Genomic DNA, 23,174 nt, shown 5'->3' with positions numbered 1-23,174 from the left:
TAGCTTCTTCCCAGAGTAACTCTTTGACTCCTGGTTTCAAAACTTTCTATTCTCAACCCAGAATAAAGTAATATAGCCATCTACTCAGCTTTTAAGAGCATTACACTTTTCACTAGAATGTGGGAGGTGTGATATGAATAGATTAGAAATATAAACTAAGATGTATTTTATTTACAGAAATAATAATTCATTTTGTTGCTGATTATTTGTAACATTCCAAGGGACTAAGAAGGCATTTGAAGGAGAGGCCAAGAGCAAAATTACTTTAGCCTGCCCCTTATCATTTCTGAGCCACATGCTGCCCTTTTTTAATTTTTTTTTTAATTTTTTACCCCCATTACTAATAGCATCTCTGCTTCTTATCTCATGATAACACAAAACTCATCCAGTCCTGCCTTTTCTGGAAAACTGTGGTTCTGGAAGTCTCTCTTTTCCTATATTCCCTTGCCGCTCCCCTTATAAAACTTTCCTTTAGCCGGCTAACATTTGGAGAAAATAGAATTCTTTAAAATAAACTAAAATTCTTAGAAAAAGTTACAAAATAACATTAAAAATTATTTAGAAAATGAAAAAAATTTTGTATAAATTGAGTACTCTGATAAAGCATGAATCATCATTTTGTTTGGTGTCTGTGTCATATTCATGAATAATTTTACATATCTTTTCAATTGAGTCTCCTCTCCCCACAACCTTTATCTGTCTCTCTCCCCATAACTGTAGGTCAGACAGCCGGTTAATGGTGAAAATAAAACTCTAATCAAGTTCAATTTGACTCCTAATCTGCCATTTTCCCCCTGCATTTGCAGTATCTGGTTATGTCTTTGAAGTTACAACAGAAATTGAGAACTTGTTTGGAGGTTCGACCTGAGGACATTCAGCAAATAATTTCCCTATATTGAAGAATTATCTCTTCTATCAGGCAAGTTCATCCTATTCCGCAAATCTGTAGCTGCAAGAGGGACACATATGGAGCAAGGATAGAAGCCAACTGCACTGTTTCCACTGTCCGGTAAGTACAGAAAACGGCTGAACAATGAAGTAACAGATGTGGTAGCTTACCCATTGCCGGGGAAGTGCAATGGGTGCAAGTGTTGTCACCCTACACTAACGACTCTATCAGGAAAGTCCCTCTGAATCACTCCGAACACTCAGGATCCATTCAGGATCAGAGAGCCCAGATAATTCCATAAAATAATTTCAAATACAGATGTATGAAAAAAGCTGACCATTGAGCAAGGTGGAGCAATCCAAAGAGAAAGAAGTATAGAAAGTACCCTCAGCTCTAAAGCTAGAAATTCAAAGAAAGGATATTGCTACTGGAAACTAAGTACAGGGACCACAATTAGGAGCCAGAAAGATAGCAAATAGGGCACCCAGTAGGTAGTAGACATGAAAGAGAAAACAGATACTGCTTAAGTCAATATCAAAGCAGGGGAGAGAATGAGAAGTAATCAGGCTTCTCCTATTTTCCTACCCTCAATCTCTTGCCAGTGCCTACATTAGTAGACAGTAATAGGAAACTGTTGGGTGAGGGAACAGAAAGGGAAGAGGATTTGAGAACAAATGATACACCCAAACTCCAATGCACTTACTACTTGATTCTGAAGATAAAGTATTTAAAGAAAATCAGGGGCACCTGGGTGGCTCAGTCAGTTAAGCATCTGACTTTGGCTTAGGTCATGATCTCAGGGTCCTGGGATCCAGCCCTACATTGGGCTCCGTGCTCAGCAGGGAGTCTGCATGTCCCTCTGCCCCTCCCCCTGCTCATGCTCTCTCACTCTCTTTCAAATAAATAAATAAATAAATAAATAAATAAATAAATAAATAAATAAAACAAATAAATAATATCTTTTTTTTTTTTAGATTTTTATTTATTTATTTGAGAGAGAAAGAGAGCACAAGCAGGAGGAGGGGCAGAGGAAGAGGGAGAAGCAGATTCCCCGCTGAGTGGGGAGCCCCACACGGGGCTTGATCCCAGGACTCCGAGATCACGACCTGAGCCAAAAGTCGGACACTCAACCAATTGAGCCACCCAGGCACCCCTAACTAAATAAAATCTTTAAAAAATAATAAAGAAAATCTAATATTACCTGTATTCAGTAATATCCAAATGTATATATTTCTTGCTGATTCCAATAATTATCATCATCACAATCATTCTGACTCTACCACTAGTCTTTTCAGCAAAGTACAGTGGGTAAATGAATTCATTCTGAGTAACAACGCTCAATTTAATGCCAGTGGGGCCATAAGAAAGACTCTATTCACATAGCCGTGTCTGTTGATACTTTAAAATCTACTGAAGAAGACATATATGTTAAATCTTCCTTAGGTGTTACTTAGATAATTCAAATCTTTCACCAATCTTTGTCTTATACTAAATGTAATATGAATAAAATTTAATCTTTACATTATTATATGCAGCAACTTTCCCTTGCAACAATTACAATATTATTGGGTGCTATCATCATGAACATTTTTAGGAAAATTTTCTTCCCAACTTAGTAATAAGCTCTTTGTGGACAGAAACAATGAATTGATATGTCTGTTACTACCAATAGCACCTGATCCAGTATTATGCATATAGTGATGAATATCAGGGTTAATGAAATATCCCTCCTTCTTTCCTTTTCACACAAATAAAAAAAAAATGTATAGGGTGTATGGGAGATGACCTAGGTGTACAGGAAAAAAATAAAAAGATACTATAAAGCATTACTGAAATAACAAAACGATATTATTAGGTTAAAAATGTTTAGAGCAGGAGTGACAGCACCACGATAGTGACAGGTTGTTCTTGACATCGCCCCCTCACAAGCGTTAACAACTAACAAGTACTCAGGAACAAAACGTCACTGTGAGAGTCCTAGAATGTGGGTTTTAAGTACTGCCCCCTCTCTTGCACTACAGAAACCAAGACAGACCGCATTAGAACAAAAGAGAAGCAGCTACACTTTGACTGCATTACCCCAGGCCAGGCCAGCACCAAGAGACATCTCCCTAAGCCTCCAGTTCCTCCAGTTGGAAAAGGGAGCCTCTGGGGGACAACCAGCACCACCCCTAGTATTGTGTGTCACTTCACGAAAGCCTCTACTCTGATCTCACACCATGGATTGCTGGGGAATGTGCGGGGCTCAACCACTGAGAATCTGTGATGGAGAAATGGGGAGGGGCTTGCAACAACTAGCACATGCATCTTGGCAGACAGAGTTCATACCTGCAGTGCCCAAGTAGTAATTCCAACTGGAGGTTTTGCTCATCTGTAGAACCAAGTCAAGGGCATACTCTGACCAGGGAACTCAGTGGGTACAGATCTACCTGATTCAAATAGAGGATTTTGCTGGCATAGAGCCTGGTTTGTCTATGCCCAGGTAAGGAGTTGAATCATAGCACCATCCACTGTGGAGAATGCCTTCCAGCCCCATCTGACCAGAAGGGCTAAAGACAATTCCTGGAAGCAGTACAGTCCAAAGCTGATCGCCCCCAGAACAAAGCCAGTATCAGGTCTGGATGTTCCTATGCTACACACAGGCAGGGGGATTAATGCAGAGCCAACACTGAGGTGGCTTCCAGCCTCCTCCAACCAGAGACTGTTTGGTAAATTGGAAATAACCTGGAGTGGCCCCTTCCCTTCCCACCCAGGCAAGGGAGCTGAGACATAGCCCCACCTGCTGTGGAAAGTATCTTCCAGCCCCATCTGACCAGAATGGCTGGAGACAACACCTGGAAACTATAGAGGTTTCACTCAACCCAAGAGACAGCAAGGTAAAGCCAGTAGTTTGCCCAACAAAGTCAATGATCTTATTTAGTCATGGAACTTGGGGTGTGGGTCGGCTTGAGTTAAGACAACAAAGAGTTTTAGTGGCTTTAGAGCTGCATCTCCCACTGTGCCTGGGCAGGGAATCTATTTCATAGTCCCATTCATTGCTGAATACAGCCTTCAGCTTATCTGACCAGGGAACTTAACCAAAGCACATTGGAAGCAACACAGCCCATTCAAAAGCCCCGTACACAGTAGCACTTGAAAAGAGCACAGACCATGGCTTCCCCCATCTGCAGAGCAAAACTGGTGGCTTCACCTGATTAGGGAATTCAGTGCACACTCTGGCCTGATTCAGGTTCCCAAACAACCAACTATTTAGGTCCTGATTTCTGTCCTGAGGTCCTGCCAGGACAGGGAAGTTAATTCATAGTCCTGTGTGGTACTGAATATAGTACCCAGTCCTGACCATCTAGTAAGCCTGACCAGAAAATACAAACAAACATCCTATAGTTTCACTTGGGTAGGGAACAAAGCCAGCAGTCTTATCCAACTGTTCTCAGGCAGTGTCACAACCCCCCATCCCTGTCCTCATAGTTTGAACAACAGCTTCACCCCAAAATAGACCATAGTAGCAGGACCTACCTGTCCAAGGACATTACCAGCAGACATATCCAGAAACCCAAACTGAGCACCTGGTGAAGAACTGTCTCTTCTAAAGCAAACCTGTAGAAGAGGAGTTCCTTTACTCAAATGCACAAATACCAATGTAATGAATCAAGAATCATGAAAAATAAGGTAAATATGATACCATCAAAGAAAACTAATAAAGCACTAATGACTGACCCTAAAGAAATGGAGATCTGTGAGCTGTCAAAAATTTCAGAATAATCCTCTTATGGAAGTTTAGTGAACTATAAGAAAACATAGACAACTAAACCAAATTAGAACAACAATGCATGATCAAAATAAGTTTGACAAGGAAATAGCAACCATCAAACAAAACATACATAAGAAAACACAGAAATCCTAGAGTTGAAAAATATAATAATTGAAATGAAGAATATAATAGAGAGTTTACAAAGTAGATTTGACCATGTAGAAGAAAGAATCTGGAGGACCAGGACACTGGAAATTATCTAGTCAGAGGAGGAAAAAGAAAAAAAAGAAAAAGAAAAAGAAAAAAAGAATGGAAAAGAATGAAGAAAGTCTGCCTATGGGAATTGTGGAACACAATAAAAAGAAAATTCTTTGAGTGGAAGTAAAATAATGCTAATTAACATCACAAAAACATAAAAAGGTAGTGTAAATCTCACTGGGAATGGTGAATATATAGTTTTAGATTCTGCAATATGGTAATAGTGGTGCATAATGCACTTACTGCTCTACTTTAAAAGGTAAAAAAAAGAATACAATAAAAATAACCATAACAATATTAGTTACTCAGTAAAAAATAAACAAAAAACACATATAAAGTGTAACAGCAATAACCTGAAATGTGAGGGAGAGGAAAAGTAAAAGTAACATTTACAAATTCTACTGAAGTTGCTATCAATTTAAAATCAGGTGTTATAAATTTAAGATATTTTATGTAAGCCTCATGGTAACCACAGGGAAATCCTGTGTTAATTACTCAAAAAACACAATAAAGAAATTAAAGCATACTAATACCAAAAGACATCAAAACAAATAAACAAACAAAAGACAGTAGGATAAGAAACAAGGAACAATGGATCTACAAAACAACCAGGAAACAATTGACAAAATGGCAATAGTAAGTCTTTACCTATTTTGTGTAAGTGGATTTAAATGTAAGTTTAAATGTAGGTGGATTAAATTCTCCAGTTAAAAGACATATAATGTCTTAATGGATTTTTAAAAATCGAACAATATGCTGTCTACAAGAAACTCACTTTAATCTTAAAGACACACAAAGACTGAAAGTGAAGGGATGGAAAAAGACATTGCAAGCAAATGATAACCAAAACAAAAAATAAAACATATAAACAAAAAAACCCAGGAGTAATTATACTTAATAAGACAAAATAGACTTTAAATTAAAAATGGTTAAGAGACAAAGAAAGTCATTAAATAATGATAAAGAAGTCAGAGCACCAAGAAGATATAACAATTACAAAAATGCATGCACCCAACATTAGAGAACCTAAATATATAAAGCAAAAACAGAGCTAAAAAGAGAAATAAATAGTAATACAATAATAGTTTGGGAATTTAATACCCCATTATTAGCAATGAATAGATTATCCAGACAGAGCATCAATAAGGAAACAGTGGATTTGAACAACACTATAGACTAAATGGACCTAACAGACATATGCAGAACATTCTACCCAACAATAGCAGAATACACATTCTTTTCAAGTGCACATGGAAGACTGTATAGGATAAACCATACAATAGGCCACAAAACAAGCCTTAGCAAATTCAAGATTGAAATCATACCAAGCATCTTCTCTGACCACAATGACATGAAACTAGAAATCAATAACAAGAGGAAAACTGGAAAATTCATGAGTGCATGAAACAATACTCTACTAAACAACCAATGGGTCAAAAATAAATGAAAGGGGAAATAAAAAAGTTTCTTGAGACAAACAAAAAAGAAAATACAACATACCAGAACTTATGGGGTGAGCAAAAGCAACACAGAGAGAACAGAAAAATAATAGAAAAGATTAACTAAACCAAGAGTTGATTCTTTGAAAAGGGAAATAAAATTTACAAATCCTCAGCTATCCTGACCAAAGGAAAAAGAGAAAGGACCCAAATGAAAGGATCATAATATCATAAGAGGCTACTATGAACAACTATATGCCAACAAACTGGACAACCTAGAAGAAATGGAAAAATTCTTAGAAACATAAAACTTAGCAAGACTGAATATAAAAAATAAAAAATCTACATAGACCAATAACTGTTAGTAATTATAATCAATAATCAAAAATCTCTCACTAAAAAGAAGAAAAGCCCCAGACCAAATGGCTTCATGGTCAAATTTTACCAAACATTTAAAAAAGATTTAACATCAAGGCACCTGGGTGGCTCAGTAACTTAGCGTCCGACTCTTGATTTCAGTTCAGGTCATGACCTCAGGGTCATGAGATCGAGCTCCATGTCAGGCTCCACCCTGGGCATGGAGTCTGCTTAAGATTCTCTCTCTCCCTCTCCCTCTGTCCTCCCCCTTCCCACCCCCATGCACAAGTACTCTTTCTCTCTCCCTCTCTCAAAAAAAAAAGAAAAAAAGACTTAACATCAATCTTTCTCCAACTCTTCCAAAAAATCAAAAAGGAGAGAACATTCCCAAGCTCATTTTACAAGGCCAGCATTATTCTGATACCAAAACAAGAAAAGGTACAGGCCAATATCCCTGATGAATATAGATGCAAAAATTCTCAATGAAATACTAGCAAAAGGAACTCAACAGCACATTAGAAGGATCATACACCATGATCAAATGGGATTTATCCCTGGGATGCAAGGATGGTTTGACATATGCAAATCAACCATTGTGATATATCACACTAACAGAATGAAAGAAAAACAAAATCATGATTATCTCAATAGATGCAGAAAAAGCATTTGACAAAATTTAACAGTCATTCATGATAAAAAAAAAAACACCTCTTAATTAGCAGGCATAGAATAAACATATATAACCATTCTAAAGGCCATATATAATAAGCCAAGAGCTAACATCATACTCAGTGGTGAAAAGCTGAAAGCTTTTCCTCTAAGATCAGGAACAAGACAAGGGTACCCACTCTCACACTCCTACCCAACATAGTACTAGAGGTCCTAACTAGAGCAATGAGGCAAGAAAAGCAAGAAAAGCTATCAGAACTGGAAAGGAAGAAGTAAAATTGTCTCTATTTACAGATGACATGATTTTACATACATAAAATCCTAAAAACTCAACCAAAAAATTGTTAGATCTAATCAATGAATTCAGTAAAGTTGCAGGATACAAAATTAACATTCAAAATTCATAGTTTTTATATACTAACAATGGATTTTCTGAAAAAGAAATATTTAGAAAACAACATTATTCTAGTTTTTTAAACAAAATACTAATATAAATATAATTTATATATTTTTATATATATTTTTATATTTCACAGAAGAGTTTCTGTGAAAATATAAATCCATTTTGGAATTTATAGAACTATTACCAAATTAATACTAAGAGGTTTCTATTACCTTTATGTAATCCTTATAATTAACTCATATAATAAGTATGTGTATTCCTATTGTACAGATGAGAAAAAGCAAACCTCCTTACTTCAAATAACTGATAAATTATAGCATTATAGATGGTCCCTGACTTATAATGTTTCAACTTACAGTTTTTAAGATTTATGATGGCGTAAAAGTAGTATGTGTTCAGCAGAAACAGTACTTTGAATTTTGATCTTTTCCTAGACTACCGATATGTGATATGATACTCTCTAAAGATGCTGGGAAGGGGGAGCAAGCCATAGATCCCAGTCACCAAAGCAATCATGAGCATAAACAACTGATACACTTACAGTCATTCTGTACCCATATGACCATTCTGTTTTTTCACTTTCAGTACAATATTCAATAAATTACATGAGATATTCAACACTTGGTTATAAAATCGGTTTTGTGTGAGATGATTTTGCCCTCCTATAGCTAATTTTAAGTGTTCTGAGCATGTTTAGGGTAGGCTACACTAAAGTATGATGTTTGGTAGGTTAGATGTATTAAGTACATTTTCGACTTATGATATTCTCAACTTAAAATGGATTTATCAGAACATAACCCTAAACCATAAATCAAAGATCTGTACTTTGAGAACCCCAATCTGTTACTTTATTTGAGAGCATCTGCTCCTTACTATACCATGCTGTGCCTGATAACAAAAATTCTAAGGTGGTTGGTAATTGACTTCTAGTACAACCTTTTATACAATCTTTTTCTTGGTTAAAAAAAAAAAAAAAGTGTTGTATTTACCTTGTGCACATAGTCTTTGAGAATAAAGAGAAATAAAACGTTTTAGTAATGAGCTATAATTTCCATGCAAGCAACTTATTTCTTTGTACCCACTGATTACATAATGAACTTCACTGTACTTCATTAAAAATACAGAATATATACTATTTGAAGATTTTTATCAGTCAAAATTTAATTTCAGGGTTGCAAATTGATCTACTAATCAAAGCTAATTGTTCTGAATTAGCAGCATAGCAACTCTCATCAACACCAGTTAAGACCTGCAAATGATACCAGGAAATAAAAGACAGTGGTAAGTAATTCTGTCAAAAATGACATTCTTAAATATAATTTTCACTTCGTTTTAAATACTGTCAACATCAACTTTAATTTGCAAATTAGGGACATGCTCTCTTCTCAAATACCTGAAGAACATTGCCAACCTGACATCTAAGACCTGGGGTTGTTATTAAGAATGGGATGGATTAATATATACAGACTGACTATCTATCTATCTATCTATCTATCTATCTATCTATCTATCTATCTATCTCATATAGAGGAGTGCCTGGCACCTAGTACACTTTCAATAATATGAGCTGCTATTATTATACTGTACCAGAATTTGAAAGCAGGCCCTAGATTATTTTCTTAGAGAAAAAGGAAAGAAAGACTTCTTTATGAGCTGTTCTTTACCAGTGGGTACTCAAGTCTGTAACACCCAACCTCAGGACTCTAAGAACCTATGTGAGACTAGTGGGGCAGATTGACTGTATCCTCTTCTCTTACCTGCCAGCTAGCTTCAGTTCAGATATGCAAGAGAGATTTGAGGATTGCTGGAAAGTTGTAATAGATCTTTTGTTTCATGGAACTCCATCAGAGAGAAAAGTTTTTTACTTCATCTATCATAGTAGTAGGGCAGATGAGGAAGAGGTATGAAATGACTATGGAACCAAAACGTCAATCAGCCATTCAGCTCCTGCAACAAAAGGCTATGTACTGAGTTTTAGAGGAAACTGAAATGTAAGAACTCAGTACAATATCATGCCTATAGTTGACAACACTGTATTGTGCACTTAAAAACTGTTAAAGAGGGGCGCCTGGGTGGCTCAGTTGGTTAAGCGACTGCCTTCGGCTCAGGTCATGATCCTGGAGTCCTGGGATCGAGTCCCACATCGGGCTCCCTGCTCAGCAGGGGGTCTGCTTCTCCCTCTGCCCTCTTCCCTCTCGTGCTCTCTGTCTCTCATTCTCTCTCTCAAATAAATAAATAAAATCTTTAAAAAAAAAATTAAAAAAAAAAAAAAAAACTGTTAAAGAGGGTAGATATCATGTTAAGTGTTCTTACCATACATCCACACAAGAATCCTCCTGTGGGATGACCAAGGTTTCTCACTGAGCTTACACACTGAGTCAAAGTGAAAGTCTCACTTTTTCCAGCAAAAGAATCATTAAATTTTGCCTTTACTTAAGAGTTAATGATCTGATGTGGAGGCAATATCACAACATAGTAATGTGTGGGTAACATAATGAAAACAGGGACCCATAAAAAATGCATGGGGCAAAGTGGTAGCTTGGAAAGTAAAGAGACCTGTGTTTGTGTCCTAACTATGCTTGTTATTTACTGGTTTCTTTGGTCGACATTTAGATTCTCTTTATTTTTACAGTAGGGATGATAACATTTCTTTGCATAAGTGTTATTACATGATATATTGTATGTATTGCCCAGTTCCATGCCAGATGCACAGCAGGTTAATAAATGAGGTTATTGTTTCTTTATTAGTTTATGTCTTCAGTGCAATGATAATTACTTTGTACAACAGCAGAACTTAACTGAGGCTTCTCTAAATTGGCTCCAAAATGGCAAATTACTTTGCCATTTTCAATAGAAAAATATCTCTGAGAAGATTTAACTTACAGAGTTCATGGTTATTCATACCACAGGCAACGCTTGTATTATTAAACCCTCCCTTAAGTACAATATGAAAAAGAGGTAAGTGGCAAAATTACTCATATTTTATGGAAGTCTTTTTTTTTTTTTTTTTTTTTTAACCATTGCTAACTCACTGATACGGACAATCTCTCCAGCCATCTGTTACTCTATTCTCTGCAAAAAGTATTTATTCATAATTCTAACAGAATATACTCCTTTTTTGAATTAAGCAGATGTGTGGTGTTTGTCATCCTAAAGAAGCAGTCTCTCATGTTTATTCCAGGGTGACAGTTTTCTGTGAGGTATCCTCATAATCTTTTACTAAATAATCCAGAGTCTGCTTTCTTTGGATTAAATAAAATCAAAGTTCCTATATAATTTAATTGGCTTATGTTATACCGAGTAACTTTCCAAAAGTCTCTTTTTAGTAAGCTGATAAGGACTATCTATATATTCCAGATGGGGATTAAAGTAATCAATTTTGCATGGCTATTACTTTATCAATTAACATAAGCAAACTTTATGTGTTAACAGTAAGATTCCTTCATTTTAAGAGTATGAGCTTTAGAACCTTAACCGCTATTAGTTATATACTAAAAGGCATATTTTAAGTAGGAAAATGCTAGGAAGGAAGAAAGAAAGAAAAGGTGATTGCAGAAGAAGTTTCTGAAGGAAATTAGTTCGGAGAAAAGCAGTCACCCTTCAAACCTGTGGCCTTCAGAAGTAGAAAGGTGTTTTAGATGCTTCATTAATGAGAAGAGTAGCTTGGCCCAAAATACACTTCAAAGTTATGTGTTACAATTGGACACTTCTATGCCCAGGTGCCTCACTTGCCTTTAAGAAAATGTCATGGGCTAATTAGGAGGTAGTCTAACACTATATCTTTACAGGACAGAATTATGACCTATTTTTTTTCTTTAACTATTCTTGGTATCTCCTCATTAAACACAAATTGGCTTATTCTATCATACTCAGAGCACAAATGAATCGAAGCCTTACTTTTGGGGTAAAACTGATGCTTTGTGCTTATCATTTTCATTGAAGCAGCTATGAGACATTTTTTTGTTCATCATTGTAGAGAACTGTTTCAGAACTGGCTAAACATCCAGACTTTCCCTTCTTTTAAAGTTTAATTGAACTTTGGCCTGTCAGTTTCTTTGGGATGACTAATTTTAATTGCCACTGTTGAACAATGTAAATTAGAGAAAAACCTCATAGATTTTAACTGCTCATGCAGTCTTAATTAGTGAAAAGTTTAAAATAATGGATATATCTTTATAAATGCCATTTTTTCTTAGCATTATTAATGCTAATGGCAACATCAGGAAATGACTGTTCAACTCCCCATGCATTGTTTGATCCCTGTTCCTAATTCCTGCTATGCTGCATGTGGACTGCTGAAGCTGGTCTATAAATAAAGTTGTGGAGCTCCTCCTACTCCTTGTAGAAAAGCTGAGGAATGTGACGCTTTGAAAAGCCTTCCCCCAGCAATACAACAAGGTCTTGGATAGACAAGAAAGCATGATTTGTAAAGCATCTCTGGGATTTCAAATTGGTAATGGAAATCTTGGTGGACAAATGGTGAGGTGAAATATGCTGGACACCATTTTCCAGAATATGAAAGGAAAAACTATGGTGGACCTGGTTTGCAAAGGAATCCCAGGTATTTTAAAATAAGAGAGAGTTTATAATTTTTCGTGCATAGAGTAACTCAAAGGCAAGGTTAATAAAGTGTTTCTTAGAAGAAATAATAATGGGCTAACTTTAGGAAATATACGAAGTATTCGTAAATAGCATTTACTTAAAATTTTGTGTTTTCTTTTTTTTTTTGAATTTTCTATTTGAAGAGCGAAGATGTGACATAAGCCTCATTAAGGCAGGCATGTTTCAGAGGTTTTCAAACTTATGTGTGCATCAGGATCACTGATGACAGCATCCTAGGCCAAGGAATCAGGATTTCCAGGGACAGTTCAGGACTGGTACCCAGGCATGATTGCTCTCTTTTTGAAAAATTCTTCAAGTGGCTTTGATGTACAACTATTGTTACCAACCATTTTATCTTTTTGTTGAGAGTTTTGTTTACCTAATCTGCTTATTTTAGGCACCAGAACTTTGAGAATAACCTATTAGACACATTGTTTAATAACATCTGGTTTGTGCATCATCAGCATTTATATTAATTGAGAATGACTTGAGCTACTCCTAGAATGAACTACATATATTTATTAAGCCATTAATTTGAAGATAATTTGTAGATAATATAAATTGTGTTTCTAGAATTGAGTTCAAATCACTCCTCACTTAAACTAGAGCTAGAAGTGTCAAGGTAAACATGACTGTATGATTTTTGGGTCATGTTGGTTCTGCTCCATTTACTGCTCTGTTATAGTGTCTCATGTCCCATCACACCTATTTTGAGATTGTTTCTTTCCTTTCTGAGTGCTTTTATGACTGTTACAGATAAATTATAAGGTTTTCTATTGGCAGCAACCAAAAATTGATAATTTTAGCATAGTCTTCACAAATCCCATTTTCATATAGTAATCTGCTTTACTCTCGATTATTAATGATGGCTTGAAACATACATATCTTATATACCTTAGTTCCCAAATAAATACAGTGAGAGTATCATTACATTAGAAACTGTGTCTCCCCTGTTGGCTACTATACCCACTACACGGCACCCAACATATGACAGCAGCTAAATAAATGTTAATTAAACAAAATCAACTCTACTTTTCCTAAAAACCACTGCTCAGAGTTGAGTTAGTTTGGATATGTATTCACATCTTTTATTTCAATATGACCTTTCTCTAAGGAAAGAACAAAAAGAGTAGGGGAAAAATGACTCTCTCTTACTCCAGAAATTACATCTCTCTTAATTCTCTATATCTCTACTCCATGTTCTGCTTTATTTATTTTTATTGGCTCTGTGATATTGGAAGTGGTTTTAAGTTCTGTTCAACATTTAATGAAGGGCAAATGATTTCCATGGTGAAAAAGACTTGGAGATATTTTAGCTACTTCCCCAAAATATCTGAAACCATTGGATCCATGATCCTTTGTTGGTGGAGTTATCAAACACTTCTTCTAGCTATAGCCACGTAGGCATTTAATGCTGTATATCCAGCTTCACATGAGCAACAATTTCAGTAAGATTGGATAAGGTGGCTTTTGCAATGCTATTTGTGTAAAATTTGTGATGCCTTCATTGAATAAACAGCACTAGGTACTGGGCAAACCATTATTGATATTGAGATTAAAAGACAAAAAAATAAATAAATAAAAGACTAGACCCCTGCTCTCAAGGGAGTCAAAGTGTGGAAGATGAGAAGGTACAGAAACAAAATATAATGCATCATGATAAGTGCTGGGCATTGCCAGAGTACCAGAGAATGGCTGGGTGTTGAAATTCCTATGAATAATGTTAAAGTCAGATTTTTTAGCCCAGAATTCTTTCTTGATAAGTAATTAGGCATGGGGAAAATTGATTCCTCCCAGCTGAAATGTCATAAAAGAGGCAAGAAGAATCTTATGATTTTTAGCCAGACACTTCACTGAATTCTTTGGATATGGAAGAACATCAGCTGTATTTCTCTCAGTGTATATGGATATGGGAGACCAGATTTTGTGATAAGAGCAATTGAAGAACCATAGAAAGATAGGGCTTACATCATCAGGTCCTCTTTGTATTTATTTTGCATACATAATGGGTGTGTACTGGTCGCCATTTGGAATTACTGGCCAAAGAGCATAACCTGTCAAGTCTACTAGAATGAAAGATATCAAGAGGCCTCAAGTCCCTTCCCCTAGATATCTGAATTCATAGAGCACCCTCTCCCAGTCAGGAAGTCCACAGGAAAAAAAAAATAAGACCATGATTTAACAAGTGGGTACATTTGGTAAACAAACATACAGTATCCTTGTTTACGGTACTGATAACTTCTAACATTTCTTATCTCTACAACAGGTCTAATAAAAGCATTGGAAAGATCCTCAGTACAGTGTAAATATTCCCTAACATTTAGATTTTTTTTTTTTTTTTTTATTCATTTGAGAGAGAATGAGATAGAGAGCATGAGAGGGGGGAGGGTCAGAGGGAGAAGCAGACTCCCCGCTGAGCAGGGAGCCCGATGTGGGACTCGATCCCGGGACTCCAGGATCATGACCTGAGCCGAAGGCAGTCGCCTAACCAACTGAGCCACCCAGGCGCCCCAGTATTCCCTAACATTTAATCATCTCAGGTTTGGGTATGATGGAAAGTGAAGTTTGGCAGAACACAATAGGAGAATATGAGTTACACCTTTGCCACTTGGCAGCTGTGCAACTTTAGAGAAGTCACTTTAATGACAATAACAACAGCTAATGTTTCTAAATTGTCTGTGGTGTGCCTGTCACTCCTCTAACTGTGTGCACATATTTTCCCTTCTTTCTCTTCCTCAACGAATATTTTTTGAGTACTTGCTGGGTGAGTAGTAGGGAACTTGCTGTCTATGGGGCAGGGTTAGTCTCACAATTCTCCATAAATGTTTATTGAGTTAATTAATTAGTAATGGATATACACATTTTAATTATACACTGTATGTACATAAGTAATTACTATTTGCCTAGACCTATATATGCTATAGTGAAAACAGATGAAATATATAATATGGCCATGACCTTGAAGCTTACATTTATCTAGGAAGAAAAATAAAAATGTACCTGAAACTGACTTGAGTTGCCTAAACCATTTTGTCTTTGCTTTTGGTACAAATAAGCACATTAAGATATAATATTTTACAGAGAAAACAGAGATATATATTCTTATTTATAAGAAGATATATATTCTTATTTATATATATATTCTTATTTATAAATATATTCTTATTTATATACAGAGATGACATCAAACAGCTATATCTGGAAATTAATAGTAAGTATCTATTACATTTGATAAATAATTTACTCCTACTGCATGGCCATAAAAATGAAGAATGTGAAAAATGTCTACAAGTTTTATTTAATATTTTTAAAATGTATAAATTTATATATTTTATAATAACTTATTATTTATATTTTCAAATATTTTTATCTTCTAAAGGGATCCATATTTGTTTACTCCAGATAATTTAGATGACTCAAAATCATAAAGAACAAAATTTAAAGACTGACTACAACTCTTATATACAATAAATATTTCATTTAAAATGATTTGAACAAGACAATGCCTTAAACCTGTAACTGTCAATGAATTTTTTTCTTTCTACTTCTCCTACCCTGGGTGAAACCAGGATTAGAGATCACAAAGCAAAAATTAAAATTAGGAATGATCAGACATAACTTCTATTTTTAATTTTTATGTTAATAGTTCAGTATATTTACCCCTAGAGCATAGAAATCTATAAAGGCCCATTTATGTTCATATCCCAAATTAAAATGCATAAGCACACAGTTCTATCATTAGTATTTGTTTTCTATCATCTAATATTTCTGAAGTTTATTACAGATAGGATAACAATAGTTATTTAAGAAAAGTTTGTGAAATGTTACAAAATTTTCTAAAAAATCAAATAAATAAAACTCATTTGTTGAGCTTAATAAGCAAAACACTCATTCTCAAATACAGATTTTCTTCTCCAGGCAAACATACATTCTATAAACCTGTCCTTTGACATACTTTGAATCCCCAAGTAGGAACATAGTTGGGTAGAATATTATTCTGAAAATAGAACTGCTTACAGAGGCACCGGGGAGAATGTACTAACACCTGAGTATTTTAGGAGGAGGATGGATTTTAGAGTCTGTACATTCTGCCTTTAAGATCCTAACTAAATCCTCCTATTCAACATCAATCCCTCTTACCTTGTGCTCCAGCTTATATTTTCAGTGTGTGTCTGTACTTTGCTGTATGGAAAGTTAAGGAATTATATTCTCCATTGACAGCTATTCCTAGCCACATCTAGGGCCAGGCTGAGAGTGGGTTAATAGCCCTGCCACCTGATTTTCTAGGTCTTGCCAGTTGTTATCTGCCTTCCTAGGTAATGACAGCATCACTCTTCCTGCCCCTATCCCCAGTTTTATAAGAGTTAGCAGCAATCTGCTTTATGAATTTAATGTACAGCCTCCAAGAAACAAAAGAAAATTGCACTTTTATGAATTTCCAAATTGCCACAGCTCACACTCAATGTTTATTTTATTTTAATATTATTGCCAAGAGGTTTTTGCCAAGTGGAATAAATTTAGCACTAATGAGTGTATTTTGAAAGTTTAAAAACATTATTTAATAAATGATTCGATGTAATTTCTACAAAAAAGGACCCTAAGAGGCCTAGGCGTCATTGAGCAAGAGGGAAACCATGAGGAAACAATGGAACAAAAAATAAATAGGTGAAAGCAATTGTGATTTTTACATTAGCAATTAATCAAGTAGTCCTGTTTTTTTTTTCACAAGGATGGGTGTTGTACAATGATAAAAGTCAATTTAACTATAAAAATGCTCCAGAGTAGTTTCCTGATGAAATCAATCCGACAGGGCCTGACACACAGTAGGGCTTACACATGTTTGTTCCTTTCAAATCTGTATTTCCCACTTGTTTTATAATTTTAATTAAAGATTATATAGTGTGGCCTGGCAACTAAATTTACAGTTAAATTTATGAATTAGTTACCAAATAATTGTTGTCTTTTAAAATAAAATTATTTCACAATAAGAATTATTTAAAGGAACATATTTTCTAGGCTTTAAAATATGGTTGTACTTTTTGGTTTTGTCTTGTGCATATGCCTACATTATTACTTTTTCTTACAAATTGATATATCACAGGACTATTTTGTTTTTTCTTAATATTACTATTTAGTAATTATTTTATCAGCATCATGTAGGACTTTTCAGGCAAAATAAAATATAGGGGTCATAGAGATACTATTATTATTATTATTATTAAATCTAATATTAACTTGATTTTGAAAGAGCCCCTGCTTATAAATTCTTATAGCACAATGCAAAGCTGGTCAGAGAAAATCTGAGAAAATTAAGAATCAAAGAGATTCAATTTTTTGTTCATGTTCCACAATAGGTCTAAGATTTTAACAATAGTGGATATTGTCCAAATCCATGATCTTTCCACCAAACTTCATTTTTTCCACATAATAATTTTATATTTACATTAAGTGCTATCTATACTTTTTAACTGCACTTCCTGTCCTCCCTTTCTCCCATTCCAATTTGTTTTTGTCCCACCTTGAGAGAGGAGTAAACCTATCCCAGACTGATCTCCTGCAGATTGGTCACTCAGAAAAAAAGGTAGGCTTTCTGCAAGACTCCATGGAAACTGAATAGAACTCAGTGAATAAGGCATTCAATTCTGGACAACTACGAAACTGAGATTCAGCTCACCTGATCATACCACAGGAGGATCTGATGATTTTCTGCCTGAGCATTCTTATGTGGGGAATTTTGCTGCCAGCTTTTTACATCACGGCTACAAGCTCAAGGCTTGGACACTAGCCCACTGTTCACCCAAGGGAAAGGGCTGATGTCACTCCCAGCAATTAAAGCTGAGTTAGCAGGAAGGGGATACAGCCAAGTTCTGCCAAAATGTGTTCTTGTTGTGTCCTGCCCTTGGTCATATCAGAAGACCTAGTGCTTCCTTAAAGAAGCATAAAATTCCCAAAGCCATGAGTCAGGCTCCCTCGCTTGTAATCTGATGTCCTTTCCTGCTAGACACCTGGGAGTTACTTTAGAATGAATGTGCATCAAAGGATTCATCTGTCTGCTGTATCTCCTCTCTCCATGAGTTTTCTCCCATTGAACCAAGGGGACTAGTGAAAGTAGTCTTTGATTACCTAACCCTTACTTAACCCTTCCCCCTCCCTGCCTTTTTTAGACGGGGTGATAGAGCACAAGAGTGGGGTGAGGGGCAGAGGAAGAGAATCCTTTTTTTAAAATATTTTATTTATTTAGAGCATGAGCAGGGGGAGGGGCAAAGGAAGAGGGAGAGAGAATTTCAAGCAGCCTCAGGGCTGAGCATGGGGAGCCAGATGCGGGCTGGATCCCAGGACCCTGAGATCATGACCTGAGCTGAAGGCAGACTCTTCTGTCTGAGCCACCCAGGTGCCCTAACCCTTTCTCCCTTTTCTTTTTATTTTATTTATGATTTTATTTATTTGAGAGAGAGAGAGAGAGAGAGCACGCAAGCACAAGAGTGGGGTGAGGGGCAGAGGGAGAAGCAGACTCCCTGCTAAGCAGGGAACCCGATGAGGGACTCCATCCCAGGAATCCGGGATCATGACCTGAGCTGAAAGCAGATGCTTGACTGACTGAGCCATCCAGGAGCCCTACCTTTCCCCCTTTTAATGTAAATCCCCAATTATCCAGCAAAACTTCTTACCCACCTCCATGCTTCCAGTCAACTAATCACTCCTCTAACCTTAAATTATTCATCCTAGCAGCATAACTGGATAGCACAGATCATGCCCCCTCCCTTTTGTGAAACCCTTTCTTAACTAGTTTCTGGAATACCACATTCTTAGTTCTTTTCCTACCTTGCTAGTGACTCTTCATTTTCCTTTGCTGGATTATACTTGGATTCATAAACTGTAAAATTATATTGTCCTAGTATTTAATCCTTCTATATACTTCTCTATACTCATTCTTCAGATGATTTCATACTGTTCCATGACGTTGAATTTCACTTGTAATCAATGGATAATACCTTTATATTTCCAGTCTCAACCACTTCTCCAAACCACATATTCTTTAACCGACTGACTTTTCAACTTTGTAAGAGAATCATAAGCAAAGGAATTCTGACTTTGTTCTATAAGAAAATCTCTACCCAGATTACTAATCAGTACTTCAAAGTTAAAAAGTCCAAATTTGCCCAACTCTAAATTTGTTTCTTCCTCAGTTTTCCCATCATTGAATGGTAATCACATTTTTCTAGATAACTAGACCAATTGACTTAGCATCTTTCTTGACACCTCTCTTTCTCTAATACTCCCCATTGAAACCATTGGTGAGTTATGTTGACAATTTTTCTGAAATATATCCAGAATCCAACTTCTGTTGCCCACCTCCACTGCTACCTTCACAGTCCAATGCACCATCATCTCCTGCCTAGACTTAAAAATAGCTTCCTAGCTATTCTCCATGTTTTCACTCTTGCTCTGCTATGGAATATTCTTCAAACAACAGCAGCAGAGCGAGAGTTCTGAGTAGTGGATTGATGTCACCTTGCTGCCTTCCTGTAATTAGTCTCATGGCTCTCCGCTGAATACCCCAAGTACACACATCTGCTCAAGGTTTTTGCACTAGATTTTCTTTCTTCCTGGAATGCTATTTTCCTAAACAGCTGAATGGTACTTTATTTTCTTCAAATCTCTGCTCACATATCACCTTATCAGCATCGCCTTTTTAAAAATTTCTCATATAAAATATCACATCCCCTACAGTAACTTTTTATCCACTCATTTTGCTTTATTATTTCTTCATTGCATTTACCACCCCTATCAAGATTATATCTGTCTTCCCCAGAAAAATATACACTACATATATACATATATGTAAAATAATAATTTTATTTTAAAAGACAACAATTATTTGGTAACTAATTCATAAATTTAACTGTAAAAATTAGTTGCCAGGCCACACTATATAATCTTTAATTAAAATTATAAAACAAGTGGGAAATACAGATTTGAAAGGAACAAACGTGTAAGCCCTACTGTGTGTCAGGCCCTGCCAGATTGATTTCACCAGGAAACTACTCTGGAGCATTTTTATAGTTAAATTGACTTTTATCATTGTACAACACTGTCCTTGTGAAAAAAAAAAAAAAAACAGGACTACTTGATTAATTGCTAATGTAAAAATCACAATTGCTTTCACCTATTTATTTTTTGTTCCATTGTTTCCTCATGGTTTCCCTCTTGCTCAATGACGCCTAGGCCTCTTAGGGTCCTTTTTTTGTAGAAATTACATTGAATCATATATATATGTACACACATATATACATATATACATATATACACTATATACTAAGAGGAGGGCTATTTTATTCTTGTCGTCCCTCTACGTTTTCTAAGTGCCAAGGTCCCTGTTTGGTAGCTCACAAAAGTCACTCCCTTTGGAGTTTTCAATATATTGCTGTAAATTTAGTTTCAAACCAGGAAATTTTAATATAAAAAAATCACACTCTTTGTATTCATTCAACAAATACACTAGGTAATCACATCATTAATTATTAATCTATCATTATTAATTATTCAACATTAATAAATTATTCACCAAATATACTTTTAAACTCACATAAATATAAAAGACTGTGCTAAATACTGTTGGGAATACACATATAAATAAGACACCATTGTTCTTTTTAAAAACTATATAAATCAGTAAGCATCATCAGAGAAGAAAAATGATATAAAGAGAACAGTCTAGAAATGTTTCAAAGAGAGAAATAATCTCGAGGTGGGCAAAAGAGAGTTATATAATGCTTTGCCCCATAGCTAGCAATTGCACTAAGTCTTAATATAATTTAAATCTAAAAAATTTGAGAAAAAAATAGCAATTCCATCACTTGCTAATTATATGACATTTGACATTTTTTCCCTTAAACTTTTATTGATGTTTTGTTTTTAACTCTCTAATATTTAATTCTCTGATGAGTTTCCTCATCTATATAATGGGGTGTTTTGCACATATTAAATGAGGAAAATGTTTGTAAAGCATATTACCTAATACTTGGCACTTAATAAGTCCTCAATTATTATTATAATAGTAAGGATAATATAGACTAAATGAATAGCAGGAATGATGTAGTCATAGAATGACAGGACTTGTCTTTAATATCTTTTTTAAAGAAATAGCTAATACTTTAATAATAAGGAAAAATAACACAAGCTATTATTAAAAAGCAGATAAGATAGTTTCTATTTTGTAGTGGTCATTTTTTTAATATGACCAACATACTTCATAGTTTTTCCACTGTTCTTCAAAAGATCTCCAATTAACACAGAGTTGCCAGATTTAGCAAATACAAAACACAAGGTTCCCAATTAAATTCGAATTTCAGATGAGCAAAAAATGATTTTCTATGTAAGTGTGTGTCAAATATTACATGAAACATGCTTATACTTAAATTTTGTTTCTGTTAACCGAACTTCAAATTTAACTGGGATCCCTAAATATATCTCTAGTTTTATTTTTTTAACTTAAACAGTGGGATGCTGATAAACAGGCTCATCATACACACACACACACACACACACACACACACACATCTTAAATGCTGTTTGCCAAGTTCATCTACTGAGTTGATAGTGGCCAGCTCTAATATACCACTGAAAGGAACTCAGAAAACTAGGAGTTTTAGAAATCAAATTAGGATCCATTTAATATAGAGAACAGGGATTTGCAAACTATGGCCTGTGGGCTAAATCTTGTCCTTGGCGTTTTTTGGCACAACCCTCAGGTTAAAAATGGTTTTTATATTTTTTTATTTTTTATTTTTATTTATTTATTTATTTTTATTTTTTTTAAAGATTTTATTTATTTATTTGACAGAGAGATAGACAGAAGAGCACAAGCAGAGGGAGTGGCAGAGGGAGAGGGAGAAGCAGGCTCTGCACTGAGCAGGGAACCCAATGCGGGACTCGATCCCAGGACCCTGAGATCATGACCTGAGCCGAAGGCAGACGCTTATCCATCTGAGCCACCCAGGCGCCCTGTATATTTTTTTATTTTATATTTTAACTTATAAACAAAGAATGATATGTAAAGGGAACTTCTATAGCCCACAAAGCTTAAAATATTTGTTATCTGGCCCTTATATAAGAAAAAGTTTGTCAACTCATGAATAGAGGAAGAAACTCATCACGACTCATTCATTCAGTGAAAAATTATGAGTGAGAGTCAACTAGGTTGCAGAAATTTTGCTAGGTGCCTTAATTGAGTTAATAGTGTAATATGAAAAAAGAGAAAGATAATCAATTGAATAAGGATAAATCTATAAGCACTAAAATAAATCTATGTGGAAGTACAGAGCATTATACAAACAATTTATGATTTTAAAGCTAGGTATTTTTTACTTTTTTAATGCATTCTAATAATTTAGCCCTGTCAACTATGGAAACCTATTTTCTGATATTTATTTATGTTTAGTAAACTGGCATTTTATTTTTTATTTTTTTAAATTTATTTTTAAAGATTTATTTATTTTAGAAGGGGGAGCGGCAGAGGGAGAGTGAGATAGAATCTCAAGCAGACTCCCTGCTGAGCATGGAGCTCAATGCAGGGCTTCATCTCCTGACCCTGAGATCATAACCTGCGCCGAAATCAAGAGTTGGACACTCAACTGACTGAGCAACCCAGGCGCCCCATAAGCTAGCATTTTAAATACTTAATTCGAAAATTTACTTTTCATATACCTTTACATTTCTTCTACATTATTCCACTGTTCAGAATTTTCAAAGAAATTTTAGTAGGGCAATGTTATTACATATATATTATCCACAGAATGATCTTTA

The 23,174-nt window shown here is 35.4% G+C and overlaps 1 protein-coding gene and 1 pseudogene across 4 annotated transcripts in view; one reads left to right on the top strand and one right to left on the bottom strand.

Annotated features, from left to right (window-relative positions):
- Window positions 1-23,174, bottom strand: part of LRRTM4 (leucine rich repeat transmembrane neuronal 4) — a 714,892-nt gene that overhangs the window by 411,019 nt on the left and 280,699 nt on the right. The window contains exon 3 of one of the 4 annotated variants that reach the window (XM_032410590.1): window positions 2,545-4,486. The exons of the other annotated variants lie outside the window; for them this stretch is intronic. Within the exon in view, the coding sequence (XP_032266481.1) occupies window positions 4,352-4,486 (135 nt within the window). The 3' untranslated portion in view covers window positions 2,545-4,351. Of the gene's footprint in view, window positions 1-2,544; window positions 4,487-23,174 lie in introns of those variants that run through there. 4 annotated transcript variants of the gene reach the window in all.
- The window catches only part of LOC116636389, a 29,980-nt pseudogene continuing 17,462 nt past the window's right edge, over window positions 10,657-23,174 (top strand).

Source organism: Phoca vitulina, unplaced genomic scaffold (assembly GCF_004348235.1).
Source record: "Phoca vitulina isolate PV1807 unplaced genomic scaffold, GSC_HSeal_1.0 scaffold12, whole genome shotgun sequence".
Classification (NCBI taxonomy): domain Eukaryota; kingdom Metazoa; phylum Chordata; class Mammalia; order Carnivora; family Phocidae; genus Phoca; species Phoca vitulina.
Note: the sequence above shows the minus strand (reverse complement) of the source record. Positions and strands in the feature narration are given on the sequence as shown.